General features: G+C 39.7%; 1 protein-coding gene and 2 long non-coding RNA genes across 5 annotated transcripts in view; all 3 read left to right on the top strand.

The window, feature by feature from the left end:
• LOC130180248 (uncharacterized) overlaps window positions 1–876 on the top strand; it is a 41454-nt gene extending 40578 nt beyond the window's left edge. The window contains exon 3 of the long non-coding RNA XR_008829379.1: window positions 784–876. This is a non-coding gene — a long non-coding RNA (uncharacterized LOC130180248). The remainder of the gene's footprint in view (window positions 1–783) is intronic.
• Window positions 877–6806: 5930 nt separating this feature from the next.
• Window positions 6807–10319, top strand: LOC130180426 (uncharacterized). Its single transcript, XR_008829402.1, has 3 exons — window positions 6807–8597; window positions 9180–9275; window positions 9563–10319. It is a non-coding gene; the product is annotated as an uncharacterized LOC130180426 (long non-coding RNA).
• Window positions 10320–13126: 2807 nt separating this feature from the next.
• Window positions 13127–16958, top strand: part of mta1 (metastasis associated 1) — a 42096-nt gene continuing 38264 nt past the window's right edge. For all 3 annotated transcript variants that reach the window (XM_056393093.1, XM_056393095.1, XM_056393096.1), the window contains exon 1: window positions 13127–13243. In XM_056393093.1, coding sequence (XP_056249068.1) covers window positions 13216–13243 — 28 coding nt within the window. In that variant the 5' untranslated portion in view covers window positions 13127–13215. The remainder of the gene's footprint in view (window positions 13244–16958) is intronic.

The raw sequence follows: 16958 nt of genomic DNA on the forward strand, positions 1-16958 counted from the left end.
AAAAGAACGGTCAGCTGGAGACCCAACGGCCTCTTAAAGGTATAGAAATAGAAAACTGTACTCTGGGCAGATTGTGGGGCATTCCTGATCAGTTACAGTCATGGCCAAATTAACCAAATTAACCTAATCCTGGGGCAGAAATTTGTTGTTCGGCCCCTATGGACAAATAGTATTGATAAGTGTTTCATTGTTCTAAGTCTTTTTTTTGTCACAAATTCACTGGTACTTGCTTTATTTTGCTCATTCTTTGTATTTTTGACTGGTGCTCAGATGGCAAAACCAAATTGAATTTGTTCTCTTGGGTTTATGGGAATTGTGATGGGCCAGCTAATCATATGATGTTATAATACTACTTTGCTTGAGATTTTCTCGGTGTCAATTAGTTGACAAACAGATAAAAAATGGAAGTAATTTGATAAAGTACAACTTGAAAATAAAGGAACTCAATATAAACTCAAACAATTTAGGTCTTAAAACTAGATTTTGATACAGGGTTCTTCTACGAGACAAGAGGCGGATGGAGAAATGTACAATTAATCACATTCTGAAAACCCAAATGATATGGAGAGAACCTCAGCCTTTTTGGGCTCCTCTGGGCAAGTTGGCCACTTTGCCCGTTTGATAATCCAGCCTTGGTTAAATTACCCAAAGAAATGTTTCACACTATTTCCCACCCGCTGTACAGTTAGAGTAGACAGTCTTCATGCTGCAGCAATCATGGTGTGTTTCACAGAGGACACGAGTTCATTACCGTTCACCTCCAGTCGTTTGCTGTGGTTGCAGGTTTGTTGCCAGTTCAGCTGCGGCGCACAATCAGCCTCAAACCTGCTGAGAGGAGAGGAGGTCAAATATACTACAGAGCAAAATGGAGACAAAGAGGAGGTAGGAGACTGAAACCGAAGAGCCAATGCTCTCTGAATTCCTCGGCTTACTGAACACATGCGATAAAGATGAAAGGAATGGTATAGTATTCCCCCTTTCTGTAGTATAAAACATTTACTGAAAGTGAGGATGAAAAATAGAATAGAACAGAAGCAAACCTTGAAAAATAGTTTAAAAACTTAATTTCAGTCATTTCAAGGTTGTAAATACTATATGGAGCAAACTGAATGATAAGTATAGGAGGAGATGCCCCTGACAGGCTTGTTCTCTGAAGCATTATGATTTGACGTTTCTGAGGAGTGGGTAATCCCGGGGAGCCTGAAGTGGACATATCCAGGCCACTAGTTTTACTTTAAACTTGTTTCTGATCTGCTGCTTGGTTCAAACCTACACTGTTTTCTGCAGAGCAGATCAAGCATCCAGCCCCACGGGTAAAGACAGGAATAGACAGAAAAGGGTTGGAGGGAGAAGGGTGAGGTGATCCTCAGGGCCTCAAAGCATGTTAGTACTTTGCTTTTATAGACTTAGGATAAAGCAAACAAGGGTGGAAAAACACAAGACAATGTGACATATCCTAATCTTTGTTTTAACAAAACGCATTCTTAAAGGGACACTTCAAGTGTCAAGTTGTGTCAGGCTCTGGAAGATTGAAAATCTGAGGAAATATCTGGAGTTTGAATTTATGGGCATTTACTAGGCAGCAAGGGTCTAATGAAAGAGAATACTGAGATAAGGCATTATGGGAATTGTGGGATCCAGTGTTTTTGGAGCTTTACCCTACTATGGACATATCTCAGCCATTGTTGCATAAATCTGAACCCCTCTTTTAGATAATGTAGGAATATCCTCCTAGTTTTTCTGAAATAGCATAATTGTGTTCTCCAATCTTTCCATTTAAATAGTTGGTGAATGCAATACACATGAACACAGACTTACAGATTTTGAAATGCACTCAGACAAGTATAAGTTAAATCTACTTGAATACAGTTATGACAACTCACTGGAAACATGGTCGTCTTATTTGTAAGAGACTCTTTGAAAATACCACCTCAAACAAAGTTAACATTCGGGAAAATAATGATCTGTGTGTATTATTTAGTCTCACATTCAATCACTTGTTTTCATCAGAAATATGTTGGTGGGACTTGATTAGGTTTGATTGACAGTGCTGCCAACTTAACTTTCTACAGCCTTCATCAGATTCTGATTCAAGCATTGCCAAATTCTGATTGGGGAAAAGACAAATGTCCTATTCACAGCAGAGAAAAAAGGCAAATATAGTACAAACAAAATCAAGTAAAATCACCAAAAATGTTCTGGGCAGAAAATAGTGTCTGTTTATATCCGGAACATCGCTCATAGTAAGACACTGACTAAGTAAATATGTTTGTAGGACCTTTTATATTTCTCTGCATCAGTAGAATAGATCCAGTAGGAATTTAACTCAATAAACAAATAACAGTGTTAGTGCTGAACCCTTTGGCCTGCAGGCTCACCAGGCCTGAGCTGTGACCCAGCCAACAGCAGAGGGATGTTTATAGATTCTAGCTGCAACACCTGTCCTAAACACTATTCACCCTAACACATTACATAAGCCCCGTGTCCCAAGGCCAAACAGGTGCCTGAGCCGCCTTTGGCCCCAGACAGTATCAATCCAGTGTCCCTGCCTTCAGTTCCTTCCTTTTTGCTTCCTGTCCGTCTCACCCCCGTACACAAACTCACACATTCAGGCTTCACAGATGTAAATGCAGCATAATCCACACGAGCCACGTGACATTTCGTTTGCTTTGAGGAGCCCACATAACGGTCAGCCCGAGCCCAGCCCAAGACCACAGCAGGCTGCTTCTTTCAGCAAACGGGCACAAGTGCAAGAGAGAGGCAACCAGATGATTTAGGTCAGATTCAGGGGTTCTGAGGCCTCTATTTAAGGCGCACAAGCACATCATTTAAAAGTCCTCAGACAGCTGTGGAATTTCTGAAAATGTAAGAACACAGTGTTTGCATGGACGACACATGGTCTGTTGGCGGAGAATGTGCGTGTCTTTGAGTAAGAGAGAGAGAGAGAAAAAAAAGAGGCTGAATTAATTATTGAAATGTTCCCATAACACCCAGTCCAGAGTGGCGATTATTTTAGAAACAGCAGCCTATGTTTAGCTCTGCTAGGAGACAGGGGTACGATTAAACATTCTCTGCAGATGATAAGCTACAGTATATGTCGGGTGACAGACAGACTAGGAGACTGAGTGGTCGGTGAGATTTTAATGGACAGATACTGTATCTTGTGGATAAGACTGAAGGACAGTTTTATCTGCCCCCTTTTCTCTGTGTCTAATTATGTGATGGACCTTACCCATACTCTTGAATTGCCATGTGTAAGCGCTTCTTTATTATGTTAATGGAAGTTGGTATGAATGATTTTTTTTGAATAGATTTGTCCTGGCCAGAGGGTTTTTTATAATGATGGTGTGAATGAGGGTTGCTTCCATTTTTCTGTTCAAGTAATTGATACACAGAAAACCTTGGCATGGTAGTATTATTCCATCATCATCATCACAATTATTTTCATTATCTATAAGTTTGATGATTATTTTTTTTAATAACTGATTTACTGTTAAGTATATAAAGAAAATTGTGAAAAAGGTCCATCGTTATTCCCTGAAGCCCAGGTGAACATAGTACCTTGTTTGCGAGGACTAAATGCTGGAATACAACTGAACTTCTAATTTCTTGCAATTTGAATAAATATAACTTTGTTTATTAATATACACCATGTGAGCAGAATATAAATAGCAAATGTACAGATCTTAAAAGTAGTTTTTGACCCATACCTCTCAATAAGGCAGGACTAAGATCAGGTAATAATGCACAACCTGCCTTAGTTGATATTGTACAAATTTGTTGATATGCTGTAAATTTGGAACTTTTGGGGTCTGTTTTGGTCCAGGCCAAGAAATCTAACATGTGTATTTCCCAAAAAAATCTAACTGTTCTTTTAATTTAATGCAGTGTTTGCATTAGCCCCCTTTTCCAGGTGGGTAATCCAGCCTTTATGATGTACTAGAACTTCTCAGCGTAACTCATTGAATACAATTTCTATGGGTTCGTTATAAGGTCGTCTTGCAGCCACACCAGCTGGAGACCATTCATTATAAATAAAGGTTAGGAGACTGTTTCAACATAATTTATCCTGATATTCATCAGCTATCTGGTGAAATCGGGGCTCTTGTTTGTTAAAGTTCCCCCTCAGGTCTGCACATCACGTTGACTCATCAACCCTGACCCATCACATACGTACACAGTGGGCCTTTTGACCATGTCCCTGGGGGGCTTTTACAGACAAAACACGCATTTGTTTGTGGCTCCGTTACAGTATTTCTAAGAGCAGATGGGTGAGCGCCCTTGCGTTTTCTTAAGCCGTGGACAGTCAATTTTGAAGTATGTTACCCCCACTGGGACTGTGAAGGGTTTAAATTCCACTGAATGCCATTTTTAGTGATGTGGGTGTATTGTTGTACTTGGCAAACGACTTTACTGGTCACTGGTTCCACTGCATGCACTTTCACTGCTCCCTTGTCTAATCTAAATAGCCTATTTTTAGCTGATGCGTACTGAATATATTCAATAAATCTGTCATTTAATTTAATTTTCTAGTTTGTTTACAGCATGAAGAGATGGGGCACATGTGCTCTGCTGTTCCTAAGGGGGTGTAATAGAGGCACGGCACCCATGATGAATCCCAGCGAGGGTCCCTGTGGAGGGAGGGTGTGGTAAAGGCAGCTGGCATGAGTTTCTTGGAGGTTTTGATCTCGCTATCTACATGTCCTGTGATCCTCCCTCTCACACAGCTCCCTGTCATTTCCGAGGGGATCTCTCTATTGGTGCACATAGGAGTTCAACTTTAAACACAAAGAACCTTCTATCCTCATGTTTGCATTAGCTTTTAATTAAAATATTATATTAGGACAAATATTCACTGATGAAATACCTACTTGAAGATAACTGAACCACTGCTGCCATTTAAACCTATATTCAAGATAGCAGTAGATTTTGGCTTTCTACATTCCTGACCTTTGTGAAATCTCACCGAAGATCCAGTTTGTCTGACTAATTTAGACGTTTGTGTTTCTGCGGCAGCCTGTTAAGTGTAACTGATTAAGAATCAATACGTTGTAAAGACTCCATCTTACTCAGCGGATATATCAGTGGTAATTGTGCTGTGTGAGCTTCATTCATCAACCATTAATCAGCAACCGAGTCATTCAATACAGCCACAGACAACTGGTCAGCTATCAGTCAGTGTAAGAGTTCCACACTAATAGTAGAGGAATTGTATTCAGTTTCCTGTCGAGAATTAGACCACTTTAGTTTCTGTTTTCTTCTGCTGAAAGCATTATGTGTTCAGGTTGTCCGTCCTTCTGTCTCATTCTTGTGAACGTGATATCTGAGTAAAACCTTCAGGAAACTTCTTCAAATCTGGCACAAACATTCATTTGGACTCAAGGATAAACTGATTAGATTTTGGCAGTCAAAGGTCAAGGTCACAGTGACCTCACAAAACTTAGTTTTGGCCTCTTGAATGTGATATCTCAAGACCACCTTGAGGGAATTTGTTTAGATTTGACACAAACATTCACTTGGACTCATTGATGAACTGATTAGAATTTGGTGGTTTAAGGTCAATGTCACTGTGACCTCACAAAACAAGTTTTTGGCCATAACTCACAAATTCATGTACTAATTATGACATTATTTAACTCAAATGTCAATAAGGATAAAATGGAGTGATGATATTTTATATCCAAATGGCCAAAGGTCAACTTCACTGTGACATCATAATGTCCTGCAAAAACACTCATGGTGTAACTGAGGGGAGATTGTGACCATATTTCCTGCAACTTGGCTTGTTGGCGTGTTGGCTTGTTGGTAGTTCTAGTTTCTACCAGAGATGCACATTAAGCAGTACAGTACAGCATTTGGCAAAATAACAACACTTACTCATGAAAATAATTGTTTTGGCACCAGCTTCCAGCATACTGGTAGTTTCAGAGAATAAGTTTTATATTCTTGGCAATAACAACTATTTCATGGTATTTTTTTCCTCAACATTAGCTCTTCCAAGTTATTATGAAAACTTGAGGTCAGAAATATTTGAAATGATGCTTGCTGGAAAGCCCCTAAAGAACTTCACGTCTTTTATCTGTCAGGCGCTTCAGTCCAAGTCTGTCCACAAACAATATCGCCCTCTGTGACAGGGTCTTGCCTGCTTGGCCTCTCTCGAGCCCAAAGTTTATAATAAAAAGCTCAGCACTGTAAAATTTTTCTTTACCTCAGCATTAAACAAAGCCTGTCTGTTTGGTCCACACAGCCAGGGACATTTTAGATGTAACTGCCCTACGCGGCTTTAGTCCAAGTCAAACTGACTATAAAACATTTTGTTCCACTTGATGTAAAGAAACCTGCTGCGTACTCTGTGTCAGGCTCTTGTGGTGTATAATTAGACCCCTCTCAACATGGGTGGTGCTGCGTTGGAAAACAAAGCAGGCTCTACCAGGTCCCATCCTGTTTCAGGTGTTTGTAAGGGTCTTTAAGAGACAAGCCTCCATTCTTTCCCTCACCGTGTTCTCTGCAGGATGAAAGAAGCGGGCGACGCCTCTCTCTTCTCATTGATATCACTCAGTGTGAAGCAAAAGGCAACGTTGTGTAATGAATGGTGAACATATCCAATGTGTGTAATAGATTTCCACGTCAATCAAAGGTGGGAGTACACGATGTGTCAATCTCCCCGCCATATGCACTCACCTCATAAAGTACTAATACATTATAGGGTTATTGATCCCCCTGAAGAGGCTTTCCAGGTATGACATAAATCTTGCTGTAATGCCATCATGGGGTCTAAGGAAGAAATACCAGTGTACAGAAGGGACTAATACTATCAGGCTAGCCAGACAAAGTAGAGACAATCTTCATATTCAAGTGTTTTTATGTTTTGTTTTTTTTTATATTTACATAAAATTTCAAAGCACCAAATTTCCAGCCACCTTATCCCCTGGAAGTCTGGCCTACACACAAAAACAATAGACAAGCAGAAAAACACAATGTCTGAGAGTTATCATAGAATCGATTCCAAAACCAATAAATAAAAGTAGGAACTGACCATTATTTTTATTATAGATTAAGCTGCCAATTATTTTCTTCATTAACCATTTCTTAAGATGTTAGGAAATAATGCCAAATAATGTCAGAGCTAATGTGTTCAGATATTTTGTTTTTTTCCTCCAAAACTCAGTCAAGATATTTAGTTAACAATTGTAGGAAAATAATGAAACCAACAAATATTCAAACAGAAGAATCTGGAACCAGAGAAATTTGACATAGTTTCTTATAAAAATGACTGATAGCTTCCGCTTCATTTTCTGTCAATAGACTAATCAACTTATTGTTGCAACTTGAAGCAAAACTGTGGAGATCAGTAGATATATTTTTGTATCTTGGAGACAGAGATGCCTTTAAACTTTTTTTTATTGAATTGACTAACCATAAATCTAAGCATCAGTACTTATTAGATATAATAATCTACTTATTGTGTAATCAAATACCTCACAAGACGCAACAACACTAATAGTAAACAGCCCCTCTGGTTAACAGCCTACAAACAAATGACCAAGCAATTATCCATGCTGGGCACATCTATCGAGTAATGTTCAAATTGACATGACAAGTAGGAGTGTAAACAATTGTACTCAGTTCAGTTCCAATATTACTGCCTGACATGCACATCACATTATAGGCTTTAATCCCATAGCGTAAGTGGTGGCAGACGTTTGGATCCCACTGTATGTCAGAAGTTGGTGAATCTTTGTTCTTGACATCAGCTGGTGCAGCTCTGGCTTGATGGTGTCGACTTATAAAATGACAAGCATTCTTTCTGGATAGAGATTGAAATTCAATACGTGACTTCTAGAAGCCATTTGCCATTCCAGTGATTCCTTCTTTTTTTTTTTTACGTCTGACGGTTGTGGGTTTTCCCCATGCGGCACCATCCTCTCACCAACTGCCAGTGTCTGAAGATGGAGACACATTTGGAGGATCATCAGCTGTTTGACAAAAAAAAAAAAAAAACACCCGTCTGGCGGTGCCTGGCATTTTGGCACATGATCCTATGGAAGAGGGTGGACACTCAGCCGCAGGATTCCCTTGCAAGGTGGGGCCTGGGACCTTCCAAAGGCATCTTTTCCAGTGCCATATATCCTTCTGTCTGCATCCATATCTGGCACAGTCTTTCTTCTCAGTAGCACAGTCATTCCTCTTTCATTCCGTGAAGGTCACAGTATCAATAACCCACAAGTGCAATATGGTTAATCCGTTTTGGATAAGGGCCAAGATTTCTTGTGAGGCTTTCAAAGTAAAGCTGAGTGTTTCCATCTGACCCATGTCTGCAGTAACAGATGACAGACAGAAGCAAAGCACACTGTAAAGCAGCCTTCTAGCACGCCACCAGAGAGACAATAACAAGGACCTAATGACAAAGTTTGATTTATGTTATGCTTGAAGTCTACATGATGCCCTGATGGTAGTCACTGAAGTGTCATTTCCTCTGTTAGGGATGGCTGCATCGCTGGCCTTTCTTTCCTCTCCCTCTGCATGATGCTTTTCAGGGAGCAACTGAGGACAAAATAAAAGGCTGTGTGAGTGATGACCCCCTCTGGTGGACTGAGGTAACTACGTCTTAGACAATGATGTTTTCAGTTGGCATTAGGTTAGGATGTTTTGTCAGTGATTTTGGAGCTTAAATGTGCATTTCACATAAGATTAAGATTAAGATAAGAGTATATCCAACTTTGCATGGTCTCAAAGCATCTGTCCCTTTGAAACAACTGCTCATTTTGTCAAAAGAAGTACAATAGCTCCCCCTATCGTTAGATGGACACAATTACAAGCTGTATGTCCTCGGCAAGATTCCCTGGGAGGGAGTAAATATCTTCAGTTACTGATATTTTTAGCTGTGAAATCTGCCTGACAGATCCCCTACAGCAGAGATTCCCAATTAAAAGAGTCAGTGCTGCCTAGTGTCAAAGCTTTCAGAGCAGTGACAAAATGGCAAGTCACTATGGAAGTCTGCAACAGAGAACTGTCACGTTCAGGACTTGTCAGACAATCAAAAATTTTACTTGTGTTATAGCATTCTTGGATATTTTCCAAGCGGTTTTGTGTATGCATTCACAAAAGCTCTGGGGTCACTTTGCATCGCTGTTGATAAACTGGAGCTCAGTAATACTTACCATACTTTGTACCTACAGCATGAGCCAAAGCAAGAGGTGCATGGCTTGTTGTTACCAGACAAGACTGAACCTGGCTGACCACTTTCAGTGTTTCCAACATCTGAGAACACTCAGGTAGTTTTTTTTTTTTTTTTTAATAAAGATAATTGGGTAAAACCTGTGTGTTTTTCCACTGTTGATACAGAAATACACCCATGCAGTGTTTGACTGTTAGGTGCAGAGGAGATAGTGCTGTAACAGTAGACTCTTTATTGCTATACCTCCCATAGTGTCTCTAGATCCAAGCTCAACCCCCAGTGAGAGAACAAATGAGGAACCACAATCAAAGATATGGAATGGTTTGTGCCAGGAAACGGGGCTAATTGATTTCCTCTGTGTCTTTGTCTCTCCTGTGCATTTAGCTGCTACATGTAGGAGTGGAGGAAAGAAAGCGGATAAGGGAGGAGGAGAAAGCAGGAGACAGAGAGAGAGGCCGTCAGAGGTCATCCTCCAGGACTGCAACCACTCTAACTTTGGGGAGTTTCTGCAGACACTGTGTCTTCGGCCGAACCATCTCCGCAGACTGAGATTCATCGGGGAGAACACCTGCACTGTGCTGTGCTGTGTGGAGCTCTGCCTGCATGCTCGCCTGCCTGTCTTCCTGACTGCAGCAACATCTGGCAGAGGAGCAAGTGGATTCAAAAAGAACATCTGCACAGCACCAAGCAGCCAAGTAAACAAACAGTTCTAATGAAAGTAGTCACAGTTCCCAAATACAAGGCTACATTGTTGACCACCTATTTTCCTTTAATTAAGACCACATTATGTATTGGCATAGTTTTCCTCCCAGCTTATTGGGTAACATTACAACGGCTTAAAAGACAGCTCACTTGTGTCGACTATTGTATGATATATAACACACAAATTGTGGTGGGATTTTCTATTTCTATTCTATAGTATTGCAGGGAAGGGAAAGCTGATTAGCAAAGCAGGCATTTGAAATTAAGTGCACTACTGTGAGCAATGTTCTCAAGAAAATGCAGCACTTTTCAGTTGGGTAATGACTGTATTTTATACAGAAATGCACTTTATGTTGCACATAGCAGCATGCTGTATATTGGGCAATAAATATACAGCATGAAAGAATATCCATTGGGTAATAATGCTTTTTGTTTCTTTAACATAAAATTATAGCCCACGTCAAAACACTTCTTAGTTTTGCTCCCACTTTGCACATTACCATTGAAAAACCTTCTCAAATCCACTATATTTTAGTCTAAATGACATAAATGGTTGTGCACACCCTCATACAAACACACGCACACTATCTGTGTCCCGTTCTTTTCCATAAAAGAGCCCTGAGACACAATGCAGTGTCCCTCCTATGCAGCACAGTTCCAACATTGAGACTGCACACTTGAGCAGGAGTGCATATTGTAAGTACACACGATTGGCTTATAACGGTCATGTGACTGCAGACTGTAGTCCCCTGTGTTAGGCCACAGTAATTGAGGCTTCCATATGGTATAGATCAGATATAGCCTTCACCACAGCATTCCTTCAGCGTCGAGGCTCTACAGTACTCCTGTTTCCACAGTGAAAACTGAGCTAATCAACTATCACTGGCAAGCTATACTATTCCTGCCCTCTCTTGTTATACAGAAGACACCTTCTGCTTAACACTCTTTTTACTCATATCAAAAGCTGTACTTTTATGTTTGTTTTTTTATTTTTAGAAGCCATTGTGTTTTCATTTTGATATACTGGAAATATAATTCAGGGAGAATAGCTGTATGCGTGGTAGGTGTTACAGAAGAAAATTCTGCTGCTGGTCTTTGTTGCAGTACAAAATATCTTGTTTGTTTACTACAATATCCTGCCCACTTTGTATTTGCCCACATGCATGCAGGTTCCTACAATGAACTAAGCAGGTTGCTGTAATGTTGTAATAAGCTTGATTGTCCTAAACCTTTCCTGTCATGTTACCAGACCCCTGTGAATCCTGTAATATCATACCATCAGTCACTGGGTCTGCCCTCATTGCACATGGTCAAGATAATGTTGGTGCATTCAGTGTTGTATACTGAGACCAAGTCTGATGGATTAATTAATTAATTAATTAATTAATCTGCATTCCTATGTGCGCATCCCTGAATGAAGTAGCCTAGATAAACCAGGATACATAATTTCAGTACCAACAACATACTAGATAAACACCCTAACAATTAACATGACATTATCTTTTACATCTATCTGGTTATTACTGTCACCATTCTTGCACACATTAATTCAATTTAAATGAGCCTATTCCGTTTTGGAACAAACCCCCATGGGGCCTTGCCCATAGATCTAATCCACAGACCTCAACTAACACCAGTGAGCCAAGGGATTTAGGATCACAGCCTTGGCTTTAGAGATGGAACAGGAACGCTGAGTTTTCTGATGCATCAAGTTCCAGGTAAGTTGTTTTAAAAGGATATGTCTCTGTCATTGTGGGAGATTCAGTGGTTAAGACAGGCCCAAATAGATTCTGCTCGTTGAAAACACCAGTTTCGAACGTTTTTACTCTAAATGTTTCATTAGCTGACTCTTAAAAGGTGCACAACTGGGGTTTCACCTGAAAATATCACTGTATTTTTATTTTTCAAACGAGGGTCATGAGACTTTAATGGTGACTATTACTGTAGCTTTTAGTTTCTGACAGTGCTGGGAGAAGTACTAACATCCTTTACTGAAGTAAAACTATCAATGCCACAATGTAAAACAAAATACTATTAAAATATAATTACAAGTGATGCATTCAAAATTTTACTTTAGAAATTGCATATAAATTACACCTAGCTGATAATATCTCTACTTTTACTCAAGTAAAGGTACTCATTGTTGCAAAAAAAAAAAAAAAGCCCCTTGGAGCTGCCAAGGGCTTGAATGAATTGTTTTCATTGTCATGTGCGCAAGTTCATATTTTGTGTAGACAAATTATAATGTTGTGCAACAAGGTTAAATATATATATATATTTCAGGACTTTAGAGACTGATAGTTTTGTTGCAGGACAAGTTACAGCTTTATCATTCTTACTGGTGAGCTCCCATGAATCCAAGCATAACTCCAACCTGAATAAATCCAGGCTACATAGCTGACAACACCTAGGGGGCCCCTATTGATATTTCCCCAGGCACCTAACCAACCTGTACTCTAGAGCTGAAATGATTAGTTGATTAATTGTTAAGTCGATCAACAGAAAATTGTCAACAATTTTGATAACTGATTGATCTTTCATTGTTGGTCAGACAAATTAAGCAACTTTACCTCTATTTTTAAACATTGTATAGTCTAAGCAATCAATCAATTATTAAAAATATTTATTAGCCTAATGTAACGAGCTGTACTTCTTTGGTATGAGTTCATAATTCCTTGACACACTGAAGAAATTAGAGCATCATAAACAAAACAACACATGACCTCAATATAAACCATAATAGTTAAAACTATACTAAAACTAGATTTTAAAATAAAGTCCCTCAACAACAAGCCTACAAGATGGAAATTGCAAACAAATTTGCAATTAATCAATTATAATTATATGATATGTATATATTCCACCATTGGTTTCTGAGCTACACCAGGGCAGTTTAAGTAGGACCATGCATACTTTCAAGAAACTATTTCTTCTTCATTTATCATCTAAACTAGAAGAAAAACAACCAACTAACCAACTGATCAGGTAATGTTCACTGAGAAAATTGATGATATAACCGTTGGTTTAGCCGTTAGAAGAAAATAATGGCGTCGTTAGATTTTAGAAACGGTTGTTAGTAGTTAACGGTCACGACATTAGCATAATTAAAGTAGTAATTTGTTACACGACTTTAGTTTTTAGATACTGCCGCCAAATTTCGAGTGTAGACATAAAGTGTACTGTCTCTTTAAGGTCTCTCGGCTGGTCTGTTTCGTATTGATCAATCCACCATTTTCCAACACACAGCGGCGGCAGTGCTAACACAGCTCCGGCAGCGAGAGAGAGAAGAGAGCCTCCCCTCTACCTGGAGAGGAAGCCAGGGACCGGGGGCAGTCATGGCAGCGAACATGTACCGGGTTGGAGGTAAGGTGGCGGCGGGGACAACATTTTAGGAGCTTCCCGTATTTTTTTTTTATGGCGGACTCGCCATGATTCGCCGCTGGTCTTTTATGTATTTACAGAGCGTGGTCCGTCTTTTCCTTCCCTTCTTTTATTTCCCTAAAGCTAAACAGCCTTGTGCTTCACAGATGATGATGGTGACTGAGTGAAGAGGAGGATGGTGATGAAGAGTAGTGGTTCGCTTACCGAACTGCCCCCGGTTTTGCACGTTTCTTTTGTGTTTTTTTGTAACTTAGCATAAACCCAAACAACTATTTCAATGTAAAGATGCATCTAAAGTAGCGTGCATTGTGTTTAGGTATATTTAAGGTAACACGGCGGACAAATTCTAAAAAGTTTTGCGTACCATTCAACTACGGCCCGGTCGTGTCTTTCATAATAGTAAGTAACGTTATTAGTATTTCACTTAACCTGCAGAAAACCCCTTAAGACCTACAGGGAAGCAGCAAGGAGTGGATGCTTTCGCAGAGTAAGTCCAGGGATAAAAAAAAAAAAAAAAAGTTAAAGGATACTTCCTACTTACGAGAGCTGAGATGGGAAATATAGGAATAAGCATTTAAGCAAAAAAAAAAAATGCTTTAAGATGGTTTTTTTTGTTGTTTTTTTTGTTTTTACATCTTCAACCAAGATTTTTTTGTTGTTGTTTTTTGTGCAGGCAAATCCAGTTAATACCTAATTAAGATTCCCGTTTCCCCTCCCACTCATTTTCTGCTTATATTGCTCTGATTTACATCCTATAGGTACTGTGTTAAATAGTCATATGAAAGTTACTGTACAACATAGCTTAATTAAAGTAGTTGCTACTTTTCTAATGGGGTGGGCTTGTTTCATTGGATCACTGGATATGAAAAAAAAAAAAAAAAGCCCAGTACAGAAAAATATCAGTACTGGAAAATTTTCACTCAGTGTGAGGTTACTGCTAAAATGGTCACTACAAATTTCACTGTCAAAAAGTGTCAGAAAAACGTTGTGTGTGGTGCTCCGTGACAGGTATACTGTTGATGACAGGTGTAGCTTGGATAGGACGATTTCCTTTTCCTGTGTGAGCTGTCCAGTCTGGTTTTCCATCAACCAGAGTTTTTCATTAATATTTCTTTTTACATGATTGTAGTCTGTTGTTCTCCCTGTAATGGTCGGTTAGCCTAATTTTTACTTCTGTTTTACTCTATCCAAGCATATGTGTGTCGAGTAGACAGGGAGGGAAAGTGAAAGTGATTGATTACATGTTGAGGATATATTTGCATGCAATGACTGACAATTGTCTAGCGTAATAGGAATGCTGCCACTCTCCTTGGCTCGGTACCTGCATCAAAAATAGCCTGTAGTGAACGTCACTGCCCTCTTATTTGGTCAAATGAAACAAGGCCTACCTGAGTGAGCACAGGATTACGTCCAGAGCAGGGCTGAAAGTTAACACTTCACCAGCCAAATGTTGCTGAATTTGGTGTGTCTCTTCAGTCTGTTAGACTCTTAAACTGAGATACCAACCAACTTAACTCGTTTGTCTTGTCTCTAGAAAACTTGTATGCTTTCAGAACAATAAGAATAAGTGAATAACATGTAATAACATAAACCAATATGAAAACACATAAAAATCATACTACTGAATAAACATACTGTTGAATTGTTTTTCCACAGTCACAAAAATCATTTAGATTGAAAACAAGCACAATGTAGGCCTAAAGTAGGCACCATAATTGACTGAATCTTCTCCTGACACCAACCCTTGGAAAGATGGCCGCTACTTTGCAAGACAATGCAGGATCATCTTAGAAAAGCAATGACTTCCCTTGTGAATGAACCCTGGACAAAAGCCGGCTTTGTAGGCCTTGATGTCTTTGTTTTTACCGTGCAGGCCACAAGCCACTCTTCCGTTGCCTGCAGTGCTTCTTCCTCGTACTTTACCCCATTCACAGGAAAGTGTTTGTGACTAAGTATAGGCTAAAACATACGTCTTATCATCTCGGGGAGGGAAGGGAAGAAAATCTAGCCCAGAGTGTTATGTGAACAGGCCACAGAAGTTTAAAAGTCTGAACCTGCAGAGAGTCACTGCAGATTTATTGCTCTGACAAAAATGAGTCTCTCATGAGACAATGAGAAAATAAATAGTTTTGTTGAGATCTGGGAATAGAACAGTTTAAAAGATAGGCTCACAATGTTTCACGTCTGTCTTCAAACAATAGTCTTGTGCCCATATGAATATTGAAACGGGTTTTTGCGTTCTGCAGTCATTCCTCCTGTTCACACTAGTCATTTTAAGATCCCATCCTAATGCACTTCTAATGTAAGTGACCTAAGGACAAAACCCATGGTCATTGTTTGTGCCAAAATGTATTCCTAAGTTTTTCTGAAGCCATTATGAGGTTTTAGCAGTCATTCAGACTGAAGTCAGTCCTGTGTTCAGGGTGCTGCGTAGGTGGGGGTGTGTTGCTTCACGTACCAGTGATTCATAGAAGTCCAGAGTACCAGATAATGTGAATTCTAAGGCATCTCAGATGCCAAAACACTGCACAGAAGTTTATGGTACTGTAAGACAGGATTTTACAAACTGGAAAGTTATCACGACGGCATGATAACTTTCGTCAGGATGATCACAAGGTAAATTGAGAAAAATAAAGCATTCACGCGTGTATATGTTTGGCCAACGCAACACCTCGCTGGATGACCTTGTGTTGCCTTAAGTTGCAGCAAGAGTTAAGCTAAGTTCAACTTTTTTGCTAGATGACCCTGCCTTTTTTTAAATTTATTTTTTGTCAGAGCCCCCTGTATTGGCACCTCAGCTGCACCAGTGGCCTGCCCCCATTCAAAGGAATGCCCTTAGTTTGACAGATCAAATGGATATCTTCCACAGTAAAAGGTTTTTTAGTAGAAAATTCCCTTTGTGTTTTCCCAAACAGCACTTCTTTGCTGAGCAATAGAGCTGCAATGGAAGGATTTTTTTATTAAAAAGACTGTAACTTTGGAAGATCTACTTTTGAGAGACTGTTAAAGCCTGCTTTTAGCTTGAGCTTCAAACTTTCTAATGTAGTTTTGCACAGAACAAGGACTGTGGATTTTCTTCCCTATCACTGACATTGAAAGCACATCAGGAAAGGATATCTCAATACCCAGTAGGTATGTCATGAGAACCAATACTTTGGTACCAAGTCGACGATACTTGTTTTTCTAAAGTAACGTAAATGTTGTAGGTACTGGAGATGTGATTCTTCCAGGACTGACCGGGACCATGTATATTAAAGCCCTTTTTATACTGGTCAAACCCTGAAAAGAAGAAGAAGAAGGCAGGCACAGTAAACGAATGTTCACGTCCTGAAATGTTACCGTTATTGTTTGCGAATTGCCACAGCTGACATCTATTGCAGCAATGCTCCACACACAACGTCCTCAAAGGCTCATTACCGTTCAGTCAGTCAGAATTTAACACTGACTGTTTTCACACCACCAGTCTGTCACCTTGTTAGTCAATTTAAACTGCTGCTTGCACAGTGACTGTATGAATGTGTGCGCATGTGCGTGTGGTAGCAGACTGTGCAGCACCCTCTGTTTTCTGTTTTTTGCTGTGGTATTGAAAATGGTGGAATTTCATTGGTAATGGTACTAACTACCAAATTTCTGGTATCGTGACATCCCTGATAACTAATATAGATCGGAGCGATGACTACGACAAGCATGTTTTAAG

Source organism: Seriola aureovittata, chromosome 13 (assembly GCF_021018895.1).
Source record: "Seriola aureovittata isolate HTS-2021-v1 ecotype China chromosome 13, ASM2101889v1, whole genome shotgun sequence".
In the NCBI taxonomy this organism is placed as follows: domain Eukaryota; kingdom Metazoa; phylum Chordata; class Actinopteri; order Carangiformes; family Carangidae; genus Seriola; species Seriola aureovittata.